Genomic DNA, 21,835 nt, shown 5'->3' on the forward strand with positions numbered 1-21,835 from the left:
TGCTGTGAGAGCCCCCACTGCAAATGGATACAGTCAGACAGAACTTCTCATGAGAAGGAGAATAAGAACTACCATTCCAAAACACGCAGATATGACAAAGCTGAAAACAACAGAACAAAGATACAAAGAGAAACTACAACCACAGAAACGGGACGCATGACGTATCACAACTGCAGTGAAGGTGAGTGAAGGAGGCACAGTTGTGTCACCAAGGTCATATATCATGGAGACACCCAAGGGCAGTCTGCAGAGGAACAGGAGGAATTATTCTAAGTGTAAATAATTCGCCGAGTGTAAAACTGAATATTCATGAAATCTGCAATTAGACTCCACCCCTACCCTCAAACCGCACTCTTAAGCTGATCTCAGATCAGCTCAAACAGTGCGCACAGCCCCGCTCGAATCTGACTCGTCAAATGAAGCCATCGTGGCCGTCAGCTCCGGCTCCCTCCCGTTAGCGGAGATTGAACGGGCTGTTATAGAAAGTGTGAGAGAGGTTCCGCAAGACTTGTAAACGCCATTAATAGTGAAAGTAGGCTTGAATGGAATATTTCTGTTGCACCGGGGGAGAATTAGTTCGCTAACGTTACTAGCTCGCCATTGTTTGTAAGTTACTTGCAAGCTATAATGGAAGGTTTCCAGTGTGGGCGGGGTTTGCGCGCACTGTTTAAGGCGCTTGAGTCCGCGTCACTGATCCGAGATCAGCATTACAAGCGCTTTTGAGGGTGGAGTCTATTTATTCTATGTCATTAATATTCAGTTTTACACTCATCATCAACGTTTAACTTTTACACTTAAGATTTAGATTTACATTTAATATTTACATTTATATATAATATTTACATTTAAGTTTAACATTTTAATTTACTTTTATTTTTACATTTAACATTTATTTTTACATTTAATATTCATATTTACATTTAACATTACATTACATTTTAACATTTACATTAGACTTTTTCACATTTAGTTAAATGTGAAAAAACTGTTTATACGTACTCTTTTACATTCCATACTTACAAGCTAACACAAATCTGATCCTAGTCATTAAATTATATAAACAAAACTATTTCACAGCCCATATTTAATAAATTATTATGATCACGCCCGTAGACGTCTCAGGTCCTGATCCTTCAGAGTATTGTGTGCCCGGACCTCAGAGCAGGTGTTGTGTTCGTCCACAGGCTCCAGGGGTGTGTTCCAGAAAGCGGGTTATGTGACATACCCAGGTACGTTTGAGGGTAGGTTAGTGATTTACCTCAGCTTTCGGTTCCAAAAACGAAGGTAACTTTCAGGGTATGTATGTAACCATAGCAACTTACTCTCTGAACATGTTTCGGGGTAAGTTCGTTCCGGAGGTCAGTGAGCAGGGCGTGGCCGTTTGACGACGAGTCTGTGGACGTGGAGGCGCAGCTTATTATATTTATTTCCACCGTGAGAGGGTCATAAAGCCACGTATCGATGTTTTGTCATATCCTGATGATTATTTGAAGGAGCGTTATCGTTTCTCTAAAGAATTGTTAATTTATTTAACGAACCTTTTGAAACCTTTCATTTCGAGCATAACAAACCGCGGGTCTGCACTTACCACAGAAAGCATTCTGTGCGTAGCTCTTTGTTTTTTTGCATCAGGACATTTTTATATAATTTGGGCGATGCAGAGCATGTGGGAAAGGCAGCGTTGTGTAGAGCCGTTCGTACCGTGTGTCTGGCACTGAAACGGTTCCTGCACACTTTTGTACAGTTCCCTGGCCACAAACCTCTGCGTGTCATTAAAGATGAATTCCACAGAGTGGCAGGTTTGTCCCTTCTATGATCATCTATGGCACATATTTTAATACGTACACCTCGGACGTACTGCACACACGCACACTTTCCGTATTACTTTATTGCTTTCCATTTCAGGGTTTCCAAACGTGATTGGGTGCATCGATAGCACCCAGATTCCTATTGAAGCTCCTTCAGTCAATGAAGGAGACTATGTTAATAGGAAGTCATTTCATAGTATCAATGTGCAGGTAACTATTATTTCCTATCCAGAATCTTTTTATGTACAGACCACTAAACTCATTACTGTTTCTACTAACTAGGTAATATGTGATGCAACCCATCTCATCACAAATGTGGAAGCAAAATGGCCAGGGTCAGTACATGATTCCAGAATCTTTAGGGAATCATCACTCTGCCACACGTTTGAACAAGGTATGTTGTAATTTACACAGGTTCATGTTTTTACTGTATTGTTTTACACATTTCAATCATTAGTCATCATTAGTGATGAGTTCTTCTTGCTCCAGAAGGATTACAACTTATTAAACAAGAAAATTATTATCCAATATTATTTTAATCTTGTGAAAATGATAGTACAAACGATGTGGAAGTTATGTTTAATTTGCCATTACAATAAAGAAGGAGAGGGCAACATTATGTTATTAATAAATGAACTCACGCATTTACTCTGTCAGTTATTTTTTGCCAAGCCAATTCCCGTTCCTTTGCTGATGCAGCTGTATTACTTTTTTTGTTAATTGTTGGCTTAAACTCCTGGTACGCCAGCATTAGGACCTCCAACTTTGCCTCTGTAAAATATGCTGCCCGTTTTGTATCGTTTTTTTCCATGGTGACTCGTGAATTCGGCGATCCATTGACAATGTCTTTATATATACGCCATGCATGTGCGTTAACTTAGATTAAACTAACTCCTATCAGGTGTTTTGGAACCGACATACTCAGGGTAAGCAGGTTCTGGGTTAATCAACACAGAGTTCAGGGTTTAGCAGAAGGTTAATCAAACCTGCTTTCTGGAACACACCCCAGTTCACACAATCATCATTGTTTTTCCAGCATAAACGTTATTATGTCTGATTGATGAATTGCACTTTATGTTCATATTGTTCACTTCATCAACCACAAGATAGAAACTAAAACCTTACTTTGGTCCCTGGGGAAACAAACCTACAGCAAACTACAGTTTAGGCTGACACGTTACAAGTAAAAGCAGCAAATGGGTTCATTATCTACAGACCAGCAATAGAACTATAGCATTGTTAAGAATGACTTTATATATAAGTTATGAATGAATATGCACAAATAAAGGCAATTCTGATTCTGAATTCTGAGGAAGATGAAAACTGTAGTACACTAAAGTAAAATAAGTCAACTGTATTGATCCGTTTCGGGTGGACCGGGTCCCGCAAAGTCTCGGTCCGCCCCTGTAGCGTCTGCGTTTTCTGTTGTGTTCAGGGCCGATCCGGACGTGATGCTGCTGATGTAAACAGCGGGCGGATGAGCAGGAAGTGGAGTCGGTGAGTCTAGCTATGGAACACGGCGCGCTGCTGGTTCTCTGCGTCCTGTGCTTCCAGACTGGCACAGTTTACACTGGAGCAGACCCGAACCGAATCCGAAACTGCTCGGGTTCGCCGGACGTGTCCGTAGACTTGGATCTGTCCGAGCCGGTCCGCCGGGTGGAACCGCGTTTCCTGTCCGTCACTGTGGACGCGAGCCTGGCGCAGGAGGAGGCGTTCATGTACCTGCTGAGGTGGGAGTCGCTGTTCGGCTCGGTCCTATTCGTTCTGATCCGCAACTAAGGCCCGCTTAAAGCGGCTTAGTCCTGCTTAGTCCCGATTTTCCGCGCGGTCCGAATTAAATTACCGAGTATAATCTGATCCTGGGTTTGGTGGACGGAGATTTGGTGCTGGTTTTGTTCAGAAGCAGTTCTGAACCGGGACATTTAGCACAGAATCAAAAATCAGCTGGCACAATGTTAAAACTGAGTACATGTGGAAACACTGTCAAAACCTTCAAGGTTCAGAAAACAGAACCTCTCAGAGTAGATCAGAAATGAGAGAGTCGAGTGCAGAAGAGTTTGACTGATCAGAACCAGGTTAGAAAATGCCGACTCAGATTCAGAGTCATTAACTGTTGAATGGATTTCCCTGCTCTTAAAGTGGTTTAATGATTTAACAATCATCAGAGTTTCGTTGGGGCCCTGAAGGTTCGGTTCAGATCAGCAGCTCCTCTTTGTTTTCTGTAGCTCTGTGAAGATCCGGACTTTGGCCAAAGCGTTGAGTCCAGCTTTTCTGAGGTTTGGTGGAACCAGACAGGACTTCATGGTGTTCTCCCCTCGGAGGATTCACCAGGACCCCGGCATCGCTACAGGTAGTTCCAATGATCCAGCTGTAATCAGAACCGGTGCTGGAGTCAGAGGGCCAAAGTCGAGTTCACCTGGACGGGTCACGGGTCTGTCACACCAACAGACAAACGCTGAAAGAGACGCCGTCACACATGAAACAATGAGACTCTGTTTTTGCTGTCAGTCATTAAGGAGTATAATGGTTCTACCAAACCCAGTAGAAACGGCCAGTCTGACTGCACGATCCTGCTGCTGTGCTGTACTGTGCAGAAGAGTCCGGTACCAGTCTCCTCACTCTCACTCTTGTCTCTGCAGAACCATCCTGTGCTGAAGGCGAGCTGCCCTCGTGGCTGGAGGAGAAGCTGAAGACGGCCTGGGTCCGACAACAAGAGGTTCTGCTAACGGGGGATCTGCAGAGGAAGTATAAAGCGTTCAATTTCACAGGTCTGTGTGTTAGCATTTGCGTTTACGGTGTGCGTTGAAGCCGGGCCGCTGACCTTCTTCTTCGGTTCAGAGACCACGGTCGACCTGCTCAACACCTTCTCCTCCTGTTCCGGGCTGGACCTGGTTTTTGGGCTGAATGCATTGCTCCGAACAGCTGACAACAGCTGGGACAACAGCAACGCCCGCTCGCTGCTGCAGTACTGTGAATCCAGACGCTACAGGATGTCCTGGGAGCTAGGGAACGGTACCAGCACCAGAACCCTTCTTTGTCTTGTGTTTGTTCATTGTGGTTCTGGTTTCAACTTTTACTTCTGTCTTCATGTGTCACACAGGAAGTTGATCATGTACTTTATGTACTTGGGAAACTGTCTGTGTGTTTTTTGTCAGTTTCTCAGGAGTGAAACATCAGAACCCGCCTCAGATTGTTCTGTGGCCCGTTTGTCCTCAGAACCAAACAGCTTTGAGAAGAAGGCCGGGATCCGAGTGGATGGAGAACAGCTGGGCCGAGACTTCACCCACCTCAGACAGCTGATGTCAGAATCCAAGCTGTACCAGGACGCTCGGCTGTATGGGCCAGACGTGGGTCAGCTGCGGGACCACAGGGTGGACGTTCTGACCGGGTGAGAGCCCAGTGATACACAATCAGACGATTCTGTCCATAATTTTAACCAACAATCTGCTCCAAGTGTCAGTGTGTGGATGCTGCAACTGAAAGCAACGGAATAATTCAGCCTCTTTTCTTGGATTATTTTGTTCAGTTCATAGTTTTTTGAATAACTGAGCTACAGTCGTGTTAGGTCCTCTGTTTCTGGCGTGTTTTACTGTGATCCAGTTGTAGTTGGTCGCAGGTGGTGACAGAGTAGTTGTGTCTTTTGTCTCTAACTTCAGCTTCCTGTCGAGCGGCGCTGCCGCAGTGAACGCCTGCACTTGGCACCAGTGAGTCCCAGTCTGTGCGCTTACAGTAGGTCCCTGTGAAGGTTCTGCCCGGCTCACACCTCTGTGTCCTAGTTACTATGTAAACGGAAGAACTGCGTCCCTGGAGGACTTCCTAGACCCAAAGGTTCTGGATTCGCTGGCTGTGGAGACCAGCAGAGTTTTTCAGGTAACGTCCAGCAGAATCATCAGAGCTCGGTGTGGGTCCAGGTGCTTTAGTGGTTCTGTCCATGACCAGGAAGTGAATCGGGCGTCTCCGGGTAAAAGCGTCTGGCTGGGGGAGACGAGCTCGGCCTGTGGAGGCGGTGCCGCTGGCCTGTCCGACACCTTCGTAGCAGGATTCATGTAAGTTGAGAGGAAGCTGGTCGGTCACCGATCAAACCAGAATCTACAGGCTTCTTGTTTTTGCAGGTGGCTGGATAAGTTGGGCCTTGGGGCCCAGCTGGGTCTGGATGTGGTGATGAGGCAGGTTCTGGTTGGTTCTGGGAGCTACCACATGATTGATGAAAACCTGGATCCTCTGCCCGTAAGACTGTTAGAACATGTGTTTGCTAGACTGGGTCAGAACATCTTCAGTGGTTCAGCTGTTTCATAAAAGGCCTGTATCATTTAAGTGCAGCCAACAGGGACCAGAGGCCCGCTGAGGGCAGGGAAGACCTGGTTCTGGACGGAGCGTCTAAGCTTTGCTTCGTGTCCTTTCAGGATTACTGGCTGTCTGTTCTCTACAAGGCTCTGGTTGGACCAGAGGTTTTGCGAATCAAAGCCCATGAGCACAGCAGCAGAGTGAGGCTGTACCTGCACTGCTCCAACCCCCGGAGGTACAGCTTCCTGCACATGGCCGCCCTGCTGGCGCCGAGCGGGCCATGACCCGTTTCTTTCTCTGTGCAGCTACAGACGAGGAGCCGTCACGCTGATGTCCCTGAACCTGGGCCGCGAAGCAGCGTGGGTCCAACTTCCTGCCTCCATCTCTTCCAGTGCCGTGGAGGCGTTTGTCCTCCAATCGGAGCCGCCGGGCCGGGCCGGGCTCTGCTCCAGGTGCCGGTCGCCTCCGTGTCTGTGTGGCGGTCCTGGTCATCATGGCGATGTCTGACCTTGTTGTGCTTTGCTGAAGGTCGGTGGCGCTGAATGGGCAGCTGCTGAAGATGCTGGATGACCGCCACCTTCCCGTTCTGAGAGGAGCCGCCCTTCCTCCGGCCCAGCGGCTCAGCCTTCCTGCCTACTCGCTGGCCTTCTTTGTCTTCAGAGAGGCTGGAGCTGCTGCCTGTCGGAACCGCTGAACACGATCAGGCCCAAACTAACTGAAGACGGAAGAGGTTGGTTTCCTGCTAAAGGGAATTTTTGTTGATGCTTATGTCAGTTCTTCTTTTGTTTTGGTTTGATAAACTATTAAACGCTTCTAATACTAAACGTATAATTAAATTCAACGTTTCCACGTGACAGTAGGTCTGTTGGTACCGAGCATTGGGTCAGAACTGGGTGTTCCGGTCATTGTGTGCAGCTCCAGACTAGAACAGCTCTGAGTGCAGTGGAACCGTCTAATGAGTCTCTGTGTTTGGTTAGAAAGCAGAGTCCGGGTCAGGTTCAGCTTTGAGCAGGAACTTTAATGCATCACAACCACAACATTCTCAGCACATTCACTGCTCTTCATGTTCTTCCCTGTGGGTGATAATGTAACACAGAAACTTATAATCCAGGTTTTCTGCAGCGTTGATTTTTCATGACTGGAACTTCACCTGCAGAAGGTCACACACCAGTTACTGTAAATGTCAAACTGAACTTTCAGAACTTCACAATGCAACAAGTTTGTGGTTAAAAAAGACAATTGTTTACCTCTTTAGATGTGAACTTGTCGGCTTGTGTCACCAGTAACGTCTTTAACCTACAGCAACAGAAAACACCAGTCCCCGTCTGAGAGACGTGTCTGAGGAACGACTCCTGACGTACTCATGTTTGTGGATAAAGCCTTTGGCGTCGGCATCAAACATTCTGAAAGTGTTCAGGATGGCGTCTTTAGGGTCCGTACCTGCGCATGTGCACAAGGTTATAATCCAGGTTCCAGTATCTTAGGCGTCCATGGCCCAGGGTCCTGGATCCTGGAGAATGGCAAGCAGACGTGATGTTCAGAGGACTACACTACTCAGCATGCACCTTCTCACCGTGCAGCTTTTCTCCAAACAGGTTGAGGAACATGGTGAAGTTGATGGGACCTTCACCTTCAACGTGTCCTTCACACTAAGTTTACTTGTGGAAACGAGCAGAACGTTACTGTGGCACATATCACTCATACAGTATAATCTGTTCTGGGTAGAATCTGTAAACACCTGGTTCTGAAAACAAAGGTACTGGTTGTAGTGAACAAAGTGACTTTATGAGCTGTGATGAAACTTCAGTGATTCTGGTCAAAGGTCAGATTTTACTGACAGTACTGAGTACATGGACTTTGTTACTTCCTGGCCTGTGATGTTAGCTCGGACTTCTTTGTCGATGAATCCGTCCCGGTTCTGGTTGAACAGTGTGAAAGCCTGAAACAGAGCGAGACGGGCTGTGATTACTGGATTAACTGGATTCTGTGCGAACATGGAGAAGACGTTAGACGAGGCTCTCTGCGCTCGTTTGGCGCCTCCTTCCTTTTTCTCTTTTTCTCTGCTCGCCTAATGAAGGAGCAGAACAAGGGCTTGTTTTCTGACCAACACGTCTTTTATTTTCTATCAAATGCCTACGTGGCTTGAAATCAAATATTATCAGATGCCGATTTATTGTATTAATATTTCATTATACCTATGTAGAAGGCACTGTCTGACATTTTAAAAATATATTACTATATTTACTCATAAATTAACATTGGTTCTTTCAGTAGCTAAAACTTTTCTTTCGTTCTGGCACCTAAATTTAATAAAATCCCAAATAGTTCAGCCCCAAATGTTCCGACCTGAAACCCTGCTTTGGGAGGAGGCAGATTGAATACTGCAGCTGCCTTGGCACAGACGGACTGTGATGATGGTCTAGATGGATATGGGTCTTCAGGGAACCCTTCCCTCACAAAGTTCCCCTTACATGGACAAGACGTTTGGTAAAAGTTAGCTTCTCTGGAGGCTTAACAATTGCTGCTGCTGGTCCAAACCTTTTAAAGTGCTTTTATTTACAGAGATTCACACTGAAGACGAGCAGCCGACCAGCCTCACAGTCACTTCATTAGGAAAGAAAGATTTGGAAATCAATAGTAACCAGATAATACAAGCTCTACAATAATAGTCATAGTATACAGAATACCAGAGACGTCTCTTCAACCTCTACAGCGGGTGTTACCCTTTGCTAAAAGTATTATTATATTAACATTTACACCACTCAAAACTGTACTTTTATTGGACTATAAAGATATACTGATACCTTTGATTTATATATGTATTTATATATGGGCTCAGCGAACCATGAACGCATCGCATTAGTATCGTTTATACTCCATTACCCACAATCCCCGTCGTTGAGCCATGTTGTAGGAAATCCGCTTGCGGCGGATTATTGTAATCCGACAGAGGTCTGGGCGACACATCGGATCACGACTGAGCGGAGCGAAAGTCCAGCGGCCTGTAACCGATGCAGCGGCTCCGATAGGACGGGACACAGCTGGTATGAGCCGACGCTCTGCTCGCTGCTCCCGCGGACAGTGATCGGCGGTGCCCGGGCCGTTTCCTGTACCCATCCACCCCACACTCCCTGACAGCGGCTGGGCACCACTGCAGCGCAGAGCACGGAAAGAAAACTGTAGTTAGTCGGCTGCGGAGCCCCCTCCCTCCTCCCTCCCCCGCCAGGTTTAGCCCCGGCCCGGCCCGGCGCGGCCCGGCCCGGCTCGTCTGCCCTGCGCGGACCCGAGCGCTGCCGCCACCGCAGTCTACCCGCGACTAGCTAGCGCGGCTAGCTGTCTCTTGCTAGCTAGCTAGCTGGCTGGTCTGGAATCCTGCAAGTTCGGTTCGGTGTTTATCTAAATTTTCGAGCCGCAGACCAGTAGGACGGAACATGTCGACGAAGGAGCAGAACAAAGTGTCCACTACCGAGCGACCTATTAAAGGTGAGCCGCGTTCATTTAGTTCAACCAGCGTGTGGTCGGCTGCAGGAAGTTATCGGTGGCGGCTGTAAAGCTAGCCTGCTAGCGCGCCGCTACCTGACAGCGCTGCCGCGTTAACGCCTAAAGTACTCGGGGCTGATTTCCTCGCGGAGCCGTTGGAGTTCGCCGGGTCGTTCTGGTGAATGAACCCAGAGACGGAAAAGGTTTAGCTGTGTAGCTTAGCCGTGCGGAGAACCAGGTGTCGAACTGCCAACGGACTCATGAGGTTCGGATCCACCGGGACCCCTGGAGTCTGTTTCAGTCATATTTAATAAAAATGTTCTGCTCTTGTCGTGTTGGAGTGGTTGTGGTGGTGCGTGCGAACGCAGCACTTCAGCGCTTGGTGATTGAACACAGGAGGTGGGTTACGACCTCCCATCTGTCCGTTTAAAATGACTTTTTAAAGACGGAGGACACGTTCTGAGACACTTTTATCCTGTTGCTACTGGAGGCTGAAAGAATATAACGCTGTCGGTTAAATGACTGATTATGTGACTTGGTGTGGCCGCCGCGCTGCTCATCCAGTGTGTGAGGTTCGGTCCGGTCCTGTGCGGCCCATTTACTCTGGACGGGAAACACTGACATGGACCAAGTTGAGGTGCCCCCAATATTTGAGCATCAGCGCTTATTGTCCAGCATGATTCATTGTGTCAAGACCCGTTCGGTTATTTAGTTAGTTAAAGAAAATGTAACTATGAGAAGCATTTTGGCTTCCAAGGGTTTACTGAGGTTTTGGGTGTGTCTGCGAGCTGCAGTGTTAGTGATTGACTGTAGGGTGTGTGTGTGTGTGTGTGTGTGTGTGTGTGTGTGTGTGTGTGTGTGTGTGTGTGTGTGTGTGTGTGTGTGTGTGTCTTTACTGCAGCCGCTTTTGGGGAGAAGGACCTTGTCTTACATCAGCTGTAGCTAAGTTTCCCTCCAGAACAGCTGATGGGTCTGTGTGTCAGAGTCAGTATAAAGTGATTTGTGTCTTTCAGCCAAAGTCACTTCATTAGATCTGCTTTTAGCCCCGATCAGACCTGGTGAATCAGCAGTTTGTCCCTGATCCTGTTGGTAACTTTGAGACGTTGTTCGATTTACAGGCCTGTAATTCAAGATTTTACGATTCAAAATTTAAAAAACTTTATTAATCCCAGAGGGAAATTATTTTGCACACTTTAATCGCTGTCACAGATGGAGGTACACACAAGAAGGTAGGGAGAATAAAATAAGAATGCTAACACATCTACACACACTCACATCTAATTACCAGCTAAAGTTTCATTATACGTGTTATTGCCCAGATGAAGATGCTGTGACTCTTCCAGAGAGGAGGAGTTGTACAGGCTGATGGCACCGGTAGGAAGGATCTCCGGTGGCGTTCTGTGGAGAACCTAATACTGATCACCCCCCCCCCGATTCTTTCTGATTAGTTCTGTAGTCTGTACTGACGAATGTTAGCGCTGTGGACCAGGAAACAATGGTTTAGCACCACTTAGCTGTGGTTTAGGACGACTGGTAGGTGGAAGCTGCTGCTCAGCGTGAAGACTAAGACCAGTTCTGTCAGATTTCTATGCTATGTAGCAGTAGATCAGTGTCAGCCTGTCCCAACCTGAACTTAACTCTTTGAAGCATCTTTTTCCTTATTTTTGAGCAGCTTGAGCCTGGAAAGTGTTTCACTTCTACTTCTACAGAAGCCTGTGAGGAATACAACCTGAGACGTCGTGCAGCAGCTCTCCTGTAAACCCAGCCAGACTCCTCTGATCCTGGTCGTCCTCCTGGCGGTGACAGCAGATCCTTGCTGGCTGTCGATGTCTTTGTGTCCTGGTTTGTGCTGATAGATCTGCTCAGTCCGCTCCAGCCTTTTGGCTTAGTTACCGATGGTAATCGAATCAGTCTGCCCGTTTGCGTTGCTGGCATGTGTAATGATTCTGTCCTCATTCATGATTGATGGAGCCGTAGGACAGAACTCTGTACAGGTGCTGCTCCGCTCGCATCCAGCAGCTCAATCATTGATTTTTCATCTCGTTGTTAAAATGATGTACATCGCCCGTCTGATCTCTTCTCATCTGCTGGAAAGACTTCTGCAACCACGTGAATGGAAAAAAAACCCTTAGTCTCCTGAATCATAAAGATGTTTGACCCGTTTTCTAAAGTTCAGTATTTTTGGGGGGAATGTCGGCTGTCACTGCTTCAACCACCCTCTACAGAACGTGGGGCTGACAGGGAGCTTGTTATCATTCAGTACAGTCTGTACTTTACCACCTTGTGAGTTGTAGAGAAGGGTTTAGAAGAACAGGAAGTGTCTTCTGGGTGTTTATTTATGATCTTTCGGACCTTTTAGAGCAGCCAGCGGCTCCAGAATCTGAGTTGATACCCTCGCTTTGATACGCAAGGAAACAAATTGTCGCTGTCTTTCAACATCAGCATTGGCCCTAAAAAATTCACACTTTGCAGCAGAGCAGTGCAGTCTTACAATCTGTTTTCTACTTCCCAGTTTAGCCACACGTCTAACCTCAGCCTCCTCAAACATAGACTGTAGTGATGTCATGTGCTGGCCCAAACCATTCAGACACTGAGACACACTCAGAACCGGAAACACAACATGAGCCGCTTCCCTCATCGGTGTTTTGCTTATATTTGACTGGCTGCTAACCACAGGGACAAGTTCCCGTCCAGCAGCACAGGTTTTATACAATCGACTGAGTGGCACCATGTTGAAATAGACACGACACTGTGAAGTCGTAGAGTCAGCACCATTGTCCCGAAAGGCAAGGAAAAGGTGGAGTTAGTTCATATATAGCTGTCTTTTCCCCATTTTTAGATAAGCAGCTCAACATCACCCTTCTCTGACTCTATTTCACATCTTTGCGTATCATAGTGGTTATCGGCCAGTGTTGTAACAGCACAGGTCATGATCAGCTGAGCAGCCAGGTATCGTGTCAGAACGTGGCTGTAATCTGACAGGATGAACTGTCTACTGCCGTTTGTGTTAGTGCAGCTAGAATCAAAGGTTTATCTCCGTATCCATGTCGCTAAATATTTGAATACAGCTTCCAACACCTCCTCCTTACTGCGGCTGTCCTTCTCACTACGATATCGAATTTCAGGTTATTGCGAAGATGATCTGTTCTGATCAGAATCTGTTTGGTGATGAACCAGTTCAGGAGCCGCAGCACGATTGGCTGAATGTGTGCGACCTGGTTTGGTTCCAGAATTGCAAATGAAACTAGACCACTGGGCCGGAGCGCGAGGGAGGGTGTGTGTTGATGCACAATATGAATAAAATGTAAAACGATAAAGAGGCTGTGACTTGTAGATGTTTGGTTAAGGTCCCTCCCTGACGCCGTCATCACTGGTTTCACACAAATGGAGACAGAACAGAAAACATGCTCACCCTCATGCTGTGAATTAACCTCTGGATGTTGTGCCTATGTACGAAACCCAGAGCAGAGTGTTTGTCAGCCTGTGGGGCTGCAGTCCGGGTCACACTACGGTTTCCTGCTAGTTATTAATAATAGTAGGTGTTTCATGTAAGCAAGCATAATGGAGGTGCGTGCGTGCGTCGTTCAAAAGTCATTAGGACCTAAAGGACTCCCTGAGCCGGTGCTTCATGTGTTCATTGCCTCACAGCAGCAACGTGTTGGTAAATGTGATGCCGACTTCTTATTAAAGATCACAGTTTCACTCTTACTATTGTTAACAGGTCTGTAATGTTGGTGTTTCTGGTTGAGGCTCTTCGCTCTTCCTTCAGTTCATGGTCTGTGTGAAATGAAGGTGTTTTCCAGAAGTGAGGGCTTTGGTATTTCCTCCAGGGGCTGGTGCGCTGCCAGACTCTGATCCATTGTCTCACTCGGTCTCGAGCCTCGGCATGTCGTCATGGTGGATTTGGTTGCAGTTGACTAGCTGTCACTGCCAGGAGGTAACGGTGGCGCTGGGGCCCGGTTGGTTACATGGACGCTCACCTGCAGACGGAGTGAGTTCTGTGCCAGAGGACAAGGGCGGCGCTGACATCGTTACTTAAATGGGTCGGCACATGCACGTGATCCTGAACTGTTGCTACCGGTCATACCTGTTTGTGCTGCACGTTAAAGCAGACGGTTGTCTATGATCATAGTAGATAAAGAGCTGCAAAGGTTCTGGATAGAGTCTAAAAGTTTTTAGTCCTTCTATAAATACCTGCCTATTGTGGTGAAACACCATAGGTTCTGAAATCAGGACTGAATCAGTGAAGGTCCAAATCTATTACATGAACTCTGTGGCAGCAGGGCTCACCTAAGATGAAGAGACAAAATCCTTAATAATCAGTTTAAATGAGGCGCCGAGACCCGAACATGAGCATCACTGCTCCGATCATTATTTACCTCCTGTGTTCGGACTCACACTGGACCAGGACCAGGTCCTGGATTTGTGCTTGTCACTCGTTCTTGTGTGTGCTGCTCATCTCACCCAGCTGTCTGCTTCCCGTCCGCCTGCAGCGGTGCCATATCCTCCCGGTGTGCGCCTGTCGGTCAAAGACCTGTACAGGGACGGCAGGCCCACGGTGGACGTGCTGAAGGCCCATCTGGTGAAGGAGGGCCGGCTGGAGGAGGAGGCCGCCCTGCGAATCATCAATGAGGGAGCCAGCATCCTCCGCCAGGAAAAGTGCATGCTGGAAGTGGAAGCCCCCATCACAGGTGAGACTGCAGCCTCAGCTGATCCACCTCATGGTGTCCACCCTTCCCCATCCCTTGTACCTCTCTCACCATGATCACAGACCTTCAGAGCAGTCGGATCAGGACCGGTCTGTTTGAATCTGACCCAGTTTGTTTTGTGTGTGCAGTGTGCGGCGACGTCCATGGGCAGTTCTTTGACCTGATGAAGCTTTTTGAGGTGGGCGGATCCCCTAGCAACACCCGCTACTTGTTCCTCGGGGACTACGTGGACCGAGGCTACTTCAGCATCGAGGTGGGCGTTCCCAGCGTTCCTGCCATTTCATGTGACATTTGGAGCGGAGGCCTGTTGCTCAGCCTCGTCCCTGAGCGTCTTTAAATAGTCGTAGTGAAGGGCGCTGCCTGCTCATGCCCCACTCAGATGCCTACATGCACTGACAGGCCTTGCAGCTGATCTGAGGAAAGCGCTGAGTGTTCCCCACCACTCAGTGCAGTGCTGGACGGTTTGCTGGTTTAACTGGCTGCTGCTGTGCTTCCTCGTTGGGCCCAGTGAACATCCTGAAGCTATTCTGTACAGCTCAGCCTGGGCCGCGCCTTCACCTGTTTGAGACGTACACAGGAGCAGGTTTGACGCAGAGGTTTTATTGAGCTGGAGGAATCATATAGCCTTAATCACTCAGTAACATCTGCAGCAGCTGCTACTCTAGGATCTTTTAAATTTGTAGTTTCATAAACAATATGAAATCCTTAATAGTTTTAGTAGTAGTAATAATGATAATAATAATAATAATAATAATAATAATAATAATAATAATAATAATAATAATAATAATAATAATAATAATAATAATAATAATAATAATAATAATAGTATCACCAGAGCTACACTGAGAAGATGGAGGCTTTTGTGCAGAGATGATTAAACCAACTCAGTGGAACCAGTAGCTTTGGTCTAATTGGAGTTGGAGCTGTAAACAATCTTATTCTGAGCCCTTCATGCCGCTGCTGGCCTACTTCATAGAACGCCTGATGCCAGGCTTAAGTGTCTGAAAATAGGAAAATCAAACGACAGATTAATGCAGCAGAGAAACACAGTCTGTCGGATCCAATCCGTGTTCAGCTCTGCTCCTAACAGAACCGAGAGTCCTGAATGAACCGACCATTTGTTAATACACAGGGCAGCACGGGACGACCCGGTTCAGTAAAGCTCTCATCTCTGTGTGTTTCCCACCTCAGTGTGTGCTCTATCTGTGGGCGTTGAAGATCAACTACCCCAACACCCTCTTCCTCCTCAGAGGCAACCACGAGTGCCGGCACCTGACAGAGTATTTCACCTTCAAACAGGAGTGTAAGTGTGGAGGCTCAGAGCTGCTCTGTCAACGTCTGCTTCTCCCCCTGCTTCCTTCAAAGTGGCCCGTGTTTGTGCTCCAGGTAAAATAAAGTACTCGGAGCGTGTGTATGACGCCTGCATGGACGCGTTTGACTGCCTGCCACTGGCTGCGCTGCTCAACCAGCAGTTCCTCTGTGTGCACGGAGGCCTGAGCCCTGAAATCACCTGCCTGGACGACATACGAAAGGTAACCGGATCTGGTTCCTGACCCAGACTGCACCAGTTGGTCAAATCCAGTCTCAGCTCAAATGAATTAAACATAGAAATAATAATGTGTTGAAGCTGATCCTGTTCACGTGTGGTTGTCGGGTCACCCGCCCTTTCTGTTTGGTTGCAGCTGGACCGCTTTAAGGAGCCTCCTGCGTTTGGACCTATGTGTGACCTGCTGTGGTCCGACCCTGGTGAGGATTATGGTGCAGAAAAGACCCAGGAACACTTCTGCCACAACAGCGTGAGGGGCTGCTCGTATTTCTACAGGTAGAATTCGCCGACCAGGCCTGTGGGTCTGAGCTGATTAGAGCTCCTCTCTAACAATCGACTGATCTGTGGATAAGTGACGGCTGCTCAAATCCATGGAACACCAACTCTAACTATAAGCATTGTGCACTCAGTCAGAGCGATCTAAACGGGATCCTTAGTGATTCATTATTAATCCCACAAATATCCTCTAATGATTCTAATGGGTCTGTTGGTGATTATGCACTTCAATCATGATTAGTTCTGTTGGGACACAAACCTGAAACCGTCCAGCATCTGGCTCCAATCAGCTTCTCTGTCTGATGTGTTAGTTCCATGTTTAAATAAATAGCTCTGTAGGTAGAGCATCAGCCTGGTTCAAGCCCCCCTTCTGGCACAAAGTGTGTCCTTGAGCAAGACACTTCACATCCCCCAGGGGATGGGTCAAAGGCAGCAAGGTTACGTTCCCCAATGTGCGATCAATAAAGTTAAATAAAAAAATGTTTAGTTCTCACCTCGAGCCTAGATGAGGTTCTGTAGGTCTGGGTCCAGTCCGTGTTTCTATTGATTTGAGAACAGTTTGGTGTTTTCTGTGATTAGAAATGAATCAGTTGTCATATTATGAATCAGAGGCTAGTGTTTACATTATGATCTAAAGTCGAGTCTGATGTTGACACCTTCGGTATCAGCTTTTGGTGGAGATACAGGCTCCTGATGCTCCAGCGTCCAAGCTGCTCTTTCACCCTCTGCTCTGTTTCCAGCTATCCGGCAGTCTGTGACTTCTTGATGAACAACAACCTGTTGTCAGTGATACGAGCTCATGAAGCCCAGGATGCCGGGTGAGTCCTGGTCTTCTACCATCACAAGCTGCCTTATACCAGATGCAGCCATGTTAAGTAATGTAGAAGATACAAACAGCGTTTAATGTCTCCTCTGGTTCCTCTGTGAAGTCTCTAATGCATTTTCATCAGCTATCGAATGTACAGGAAGAGCCAGACGACAGGCTTCCCTTCTTTAATTACCATCTTCTCAGCGCCCAACTACCTGGACGTGTACAATAACAAAGGTAAGAGAGCTGAAGGACCGAAACCATGGCAACACGCTGGAGACCAGGAAGCCCTGGCAACAGCAGAGCATGGTGAAGTGGAAATGTTAACGTGTGTGTTGTGTTCTGTCGTCAGCGGCGGTGCTAAAATATGAGAATAATGTGATGAACATCCGTCAGTTCAACTGCTCCCCTCACCCCTACTGGCTGCCTAACTTCATGGACGTCTTCACCTGGTCTCTGCCTTTCGTTGGAGAGAAAGGTGAGCTCTGTCAGAGGCAGTCTTCTGTTGTCACCCGCACACCAGCTCACAGCGACTCTTCTTCTGTTCACAGTGACCGAGATGTTGGTGAACGTGCTGAACATCTGCTCCGATGACGAGCTCATGTCCGAAGGAGACGACACGTGTGAGGGTAAGACGCTAAAGACCTTCACTGGATCCTTCAGTCCAGCTGGATGAAAGGCTGCGCGCGCTTTCACACGTCAGCGTTAAGAGGTTACATCAGCTGCATCCTTTAATAGTTAAACAGAATTTAGACCCTTTTGGGTCTACAGCTTCCACAGCTCATGTTTAATGCGTCTGTGCTTCCCTCGTGAGCAAGAACTACACAAACTGATGATTGAACAGCAGCTTCTCCATCCAGTGATGTTCTCTCTCTATTGTTGTGGATTCTACTGTAGCACAGACATTAAAATGTTTTAGTTTCACGACTGAAATACCAACAACAGCGTGAGGATCCATCAACCCGAGTAAGAAGAGGAGAGTGCTGGTCTGGAAGGTCAGAGCAGGAAGTGATGTGTTTGTTGGGGCTGCTTTCAGCAGCAAGGCGATCCACGTGGCTTCATCCAGCCACACGCTGCCTTCACTGTGTTTGTGTCGAGAGCCATCACCACAGAATATAACTAATCGGGCCGATCGCAGCCGAAAGAGGAAGTGAAACCCTGAAAAAGGCGTTCCTGCTGTGAGCCGGCGCCAACACTTGTGCTGTGTTTCTTCAGAGAGCAAAGCCGAGAGCCAGAACAGAGTCCTGGTCACAGCAACAGGACTCCTTCCTCTAAAGAGTCTGTCACTGCTTAAAATCAGACGCAGTGTGAAATTTTAACACAAGTAGAAACAAGCAGGTGAGTTTGGTGGGTTAAAGCTTCAGGGCTGTGAATGTGAAGCCGGACCCGACCAATTAAAGCATCGAAGGCAAACCTTACAGAACCCGTCCGTTTGGGTTCTGCTTGGATAAACCAGCTGGAGGCCTTGTCACTGGTTTGTAAGGAAAATATCCAAAAGTGACGCCTGGTGGCAGAAAAGTGCTGAATCTAACTGTAAAAAGCTCTGCTGACTGAACGGTGAGCCCTGTTAACTGAGGGCCCGCTACAGTTCTGGGGCATCATTGGGCTTTGGCTGCATGTCTACATGATTCTAACTTGGCGTCTGTTCTGCAGGTGGAACCCCGGCCGTCAGAAAGGAGGTGATCAGGAATAAGATCCGAGCCATTGGAAAGATGGCCCGTGTCTTCTCTGTGCTCAGGTGGGTGGATTTAGATCTAGTCCATCTCTATTAAAGCCTTCACACATCCACCAGATCCTCACTTGTGTTCTTGTTCTGCTCCACTTTATTACAAGGCTAATGACTTCCTCCCTGATATGCAACTGTCCTCCTTACTCTGCTGCAAGTGTGTCACTTTGTCCTGTTCTCGTCAGAACGCTGTCACAGCGATGGTCTGACTCCCTGCTGCTGCCAGTTATTAGGAAATCACTTGATGACGTTGACTTTAATCCACAGTCTAAAGTCTGGTATCAAGACAAAGTTTCTCAAAAGTTGTTTTTGTGTTGGCAGAGAGGAGAACGAGAGTGTGTTACAGCTCAAGGGGCTGACCCCGACTGGAACGCTGCCTCTGGGAGTTCTGTCCGGAGGCCGGCGGACGCTGCAGAGCGGTGAGTGAACCACTAACACGGGTTCAGCTACACTAACTCGCTGAGACGGACAGAACCAGCGGTGCTGCCTCCGTGTAGACCGGGCCTCATCATGTGTTCTTATTAAAGTTAGACCCACAATTAAGTGTCCTTTGAGACACTTAATAAAAGAACATGAACATATATGATGAGCAGAAAATTAGCACGTTCCAGCCAAGCGACGGCGTCCTGGACATTAAATTGTGTATGTGGTATTTGGTCCAGGTCTGTAGGTAAATGACTTTAATGGCTGCATGGCCTGAACACTTCTAACAAACCAAGACTCTAACCTTGGATCAGCATATGACAGATGGGGGTGGGTTTCTGATGATTGAAAGGCTACATGTTAACAGTGACTGACTGAATGCATTGATATATAACGTTCCCACTCTCTCTCCATTGTTTTGGGCATGGCTCTCCTACTCACGCTTACACAGCCACCGTAGAGGCAGAAGAGGCACGAGGTATGTCTGTCTGTCTGTCTGTCTGTCTGTCTGTCTGTCTGTCTGTCTGTCTTGTTCTTCACTGTTTCTGTGCAATGATTCTAGCTTAAAGGGCGATATTGATTCTGTAAAGTCGGATCATAAAATGTTTTGTGTGTTGTTAAAGTTAGGTTTTAATTCCGCTTTAGGATTCACAGCAACTTAGAGCAGCTTTTCGATTGACAGCTATACTTCATCATTTAAGTACAGAGCCTGAGTTAACATCTCCAGCTGCTGGAGTTAGTCAGCTGATCGGACAAGGGACGATAAAACCGTATCACATGCGTTCAAATGTTGGTGGCCCTTTTTATTAAACGTCTGTTTCTTTGTCTCCCTGCTGTCCGTGTCCTGATCTGACGTAAGTTCACCCTGTTCAACTCGTCCTTCTAATGTTTTTTACTCTAACGCATGGAACAGACAGAAACTGTAACGGCTTTGACGTGTTTAGTATTTAAATGGTTAAACCAACCGGTTGCGTCAGTTACTGATCCATTTTTATAGCATTAATCTCTAATTATCAACACGTTCATAGTCTTGTGTTTCTTCGCAGCCATTCAAGGCTTCAACCCGCAGCACAAGATCCAAAGCTTCGAGGAGGCTCGGGGTCTGGACCGGATCAACGAGCGCATGCCTCCTCGCCGCGACAGCAAGCAGCAGGAAGCCGCTCCCTGCCTGAACAACCTGCCGGCCAGCACCGGGCCTCTGGACAAGAACGGCACCAACGCGCAGGCCTAGACGCTCCCTTTATCGCCTCTCCTCCTTTTTCTTTCTCCTCCTTTCTTCACTGAAGCAGTTCAGTCCGAGCGAGACTCTCACCGCTTAATTTATTTTACCATCTAAGTATCATAGTTTAAGACTGAGCAGGAAAAGATCAGAAGCGTTCAGGACTCCACTGAAGCAGCCACGGCCCAGTTTGTAACCAGGAGGCTGGCGGTCGAAGCAACGGTTTGTTGTTTTGCTTTATTCCAAGTTGTTAGGGAGGAAGTGACATCATTCAAACGCTGTGTTCGTGCCCACACACAAACGGTCAAATTGCATAAATCCACCCTTTCTTATGCCAACGATAGTGTGACTGAGCTCCGAGGAGCAACATTTATATTATATGTATATTTTAATTGTTCCCTCTTTTCAGTGTGATGTTTTTTTACAGCACATAGATTTAGGCTTAATGTTCCAGAGCAGGGTGAGAAAGGAGGGGGGGCTGAGGACGGAGGGTTATCACGCTTTAATGCAGCAGAAATGATGAAAGTCAGAGACCAGAAGAAAACTCTTAACTCAAGGTCATTCAACTCTGACCCTGAGCTGGTCATGACAACAATTCCGGATCTCGAGCAAAGACTTTTCTTTCTTTTCCTTAAGTGGGGTCTCCAGCTTTGTGGCTTTAGCTGTTGTTTCTGTCAGGACCCAGAATGCTAAATGCTGAAAACATGTCGGATAGCAGCGTCGTGAAAAGTTCTCCTCTGTTCCACCTGCAAGTCAGAGGTCACACAACTCCTTCACACTCAACAGATGTTATGACTAATGCAGATATTAGCCTGTCAAAGGAGCTTTGACGTTAGCGGCGTTGCTCAACAGATTCACCCGAGCATCAAACATCAGCTGATTTATTTAAAGAGCCGTTATTAGATGGAGGTTGTCGCTTCTAAAACAATCATCCTGATACAAATCACAGTCAGAGTCTCCAAGAGTTGCAGTTACTGGGTTGGTGCTGAACAGGAAGCTGAGCTGAGGAGAACCTGGGGGTTGAGTGAACTTTCCCTCTTTGTGTTTGGGAGGTGGGTCTGAACAACATATCTCACAGAATGTACAGAAGCGCTTTAAAACTAGAATAAAAAGATTCTGTTTTTCTTTACGTTCAATTGGAAAAGGCAACTTTTTGTGGACTATATGTATTGCGAGGCCTCTCATTTATGTAGATGTTTCACTCCATTCAAATAAAACCTGAAAAGTCCCAGTGCTTGTGTGTGTTGAATGCTGCCCAAGGACGCCGGCGTGGGAAGAGCTGCTTTGTGCACATTAATCCAGCGAGACACGAGTGGCATTGAAGCGCTGCCAGCTCCTCGCTCTTCTGTCCAGGCCCCACGAGTTGCTTAGCAACCAGACCCTCCACATCCTCACCTGCGCCTCAGTCCAGATGGAGTTTCCACCGCTTCAGAGCGAAAATGGCTGCAGACAGACTGTCAGCAACAGTAACTGTTAATATTTCCTCCTCTGGTTTGACAACTGTTTATTCATTAGTCTCTGTAATGAATGAGCTCTAATTAGATTCAAATCTG

At 47.2% G+C, this 21,835-nt stretch overlaps 3 protein-coding genes across 6 annotated transcripts; 2 read left to right on the forward strand and 1 right to left on the reverse strand.

Moving 5' to 3' along the window:
• Positions 1 to 1,905: 1,905 nt before the first annotated feature.
• hpse (heparanase) lies at positions 1,906 to 6,916 on the forward strand. The gene is made up of 14 exons (XM_029168377.3): positions 1,906 to 2,018; positions 2,091 to 2,202; positions 3,244 to 3,538; positions 4,034 to 4,158; positions 4,448 to 4,576; positions 4,647 to 4,820; positions 5,025 to 5,196; positions 5,465 to 5,512; positions 5,585 to 5,678; positions 5,748 to 5,854; positions 5,921 to 6,035; positions 6,212 to 6,327; positions 6,398 to 6,544; positions 6,621 to 6,916. The coding sequence occupies exons 3-14, from the start codon at positions 3,318 to 3,320 to the stop codon at positions 6,784 to 6,786; spliced, it is 1,614 nt and encodes a 537-aa protein (XP_029024210.1). The 5' UTR covers positions 1,906 to 2,018; positions 2,091 to 2,202; positions 3,244 to 3,317; the 3' UTR covers positions 6,787 to 6,916.
• Positions 6,688 to 21,510, forward strand: ppp3ccb (protein phosphatase 3, catalytic subunit, gamma isozyme, b). 4 transcript variants are annotated; one of them, XM_041073058.1, is made up of 14 exons: positions 6,688 to 6,822; positions 14,066 to 14,263; positions 14,410 to 14,534; positions 15,476 to 15,587; positions 15,671 to 15,816; positions 15,967 to 16,106; positions 16,847 to 16,924; positions 17,057 to 17,151; positions 17,267 to 17,392; positions 17,466 to 17,543; positions 18,568 to 18,652; positions 18,962 to 19,059; positions 19,515 to 19,541; positions 20,110 to 21,510. In XM_041073058.1, the coding sequence occupies exons 2-14, from the start codon at positions 14,236 to 14,238 to the stop codon at positions 20,292 to 20,294; spliced, it is 1,323 nt and encodes a 440-aa protein (XP_040928992.1). In that variant the 5' UTR covers positions 6,688 to 6,822; positions 14,066 to 14,235; the 3' UTR covers positions 20,295 to 21,510. The 4 variants fall into 4 exon arrangements, with proteins under 4 accessions (XP_040928992.1, XP_029024212.1, XP_055369608.1 ...); XM_029168379.3 differs by lacking the exon at positions 6,688 to 6,822 and adding an exon at positions 9,031 to 9,575 and having other exon boundaries at positions 20,119 to 21,510; XM_029168378.3 differs by lacking the exon at positions 6,688 to 6,822 and adding an exon at positions 9,033 to 9,575.
• Positions 7,090 to 9,036, reverse strand: LOC114867390 (myosin light chain 5-like). Its single transcript, XM_055513640.1, is given in 6 exon segments — positions 7,090 to 7,242; positions 7,340 to 7,388; positions 7,533 to 7,602; positions 7,666 to 7,750; positions 7,831 to 8,031; positions 8,897 to 9,036. Coding segments are annotated over 4 exon segments (252 nt in total). The 5' UTR covers positions 7,700 to 7,750; positions 7,831 to 8,031; positions 8,897 to 9,036; the 3' UTR covers positions 7,090 to 7,143.
• Positions 21,511 to 21,835: the final 325 nt, after the last annotated feature.

This window comes from Betta splendens, chromosome 12 (assembly GCF_900634795.4).
Source record: "Betta splendens chromosome 12, fBetSpl5.4, whole genome shotgun sequence".
Taxonomy (NCBI): Eukaryota; Metazoa; Chordata; class Actinopteri; order Anabantiformes; family Osphronemidae; genus Betta; species Betta splendens.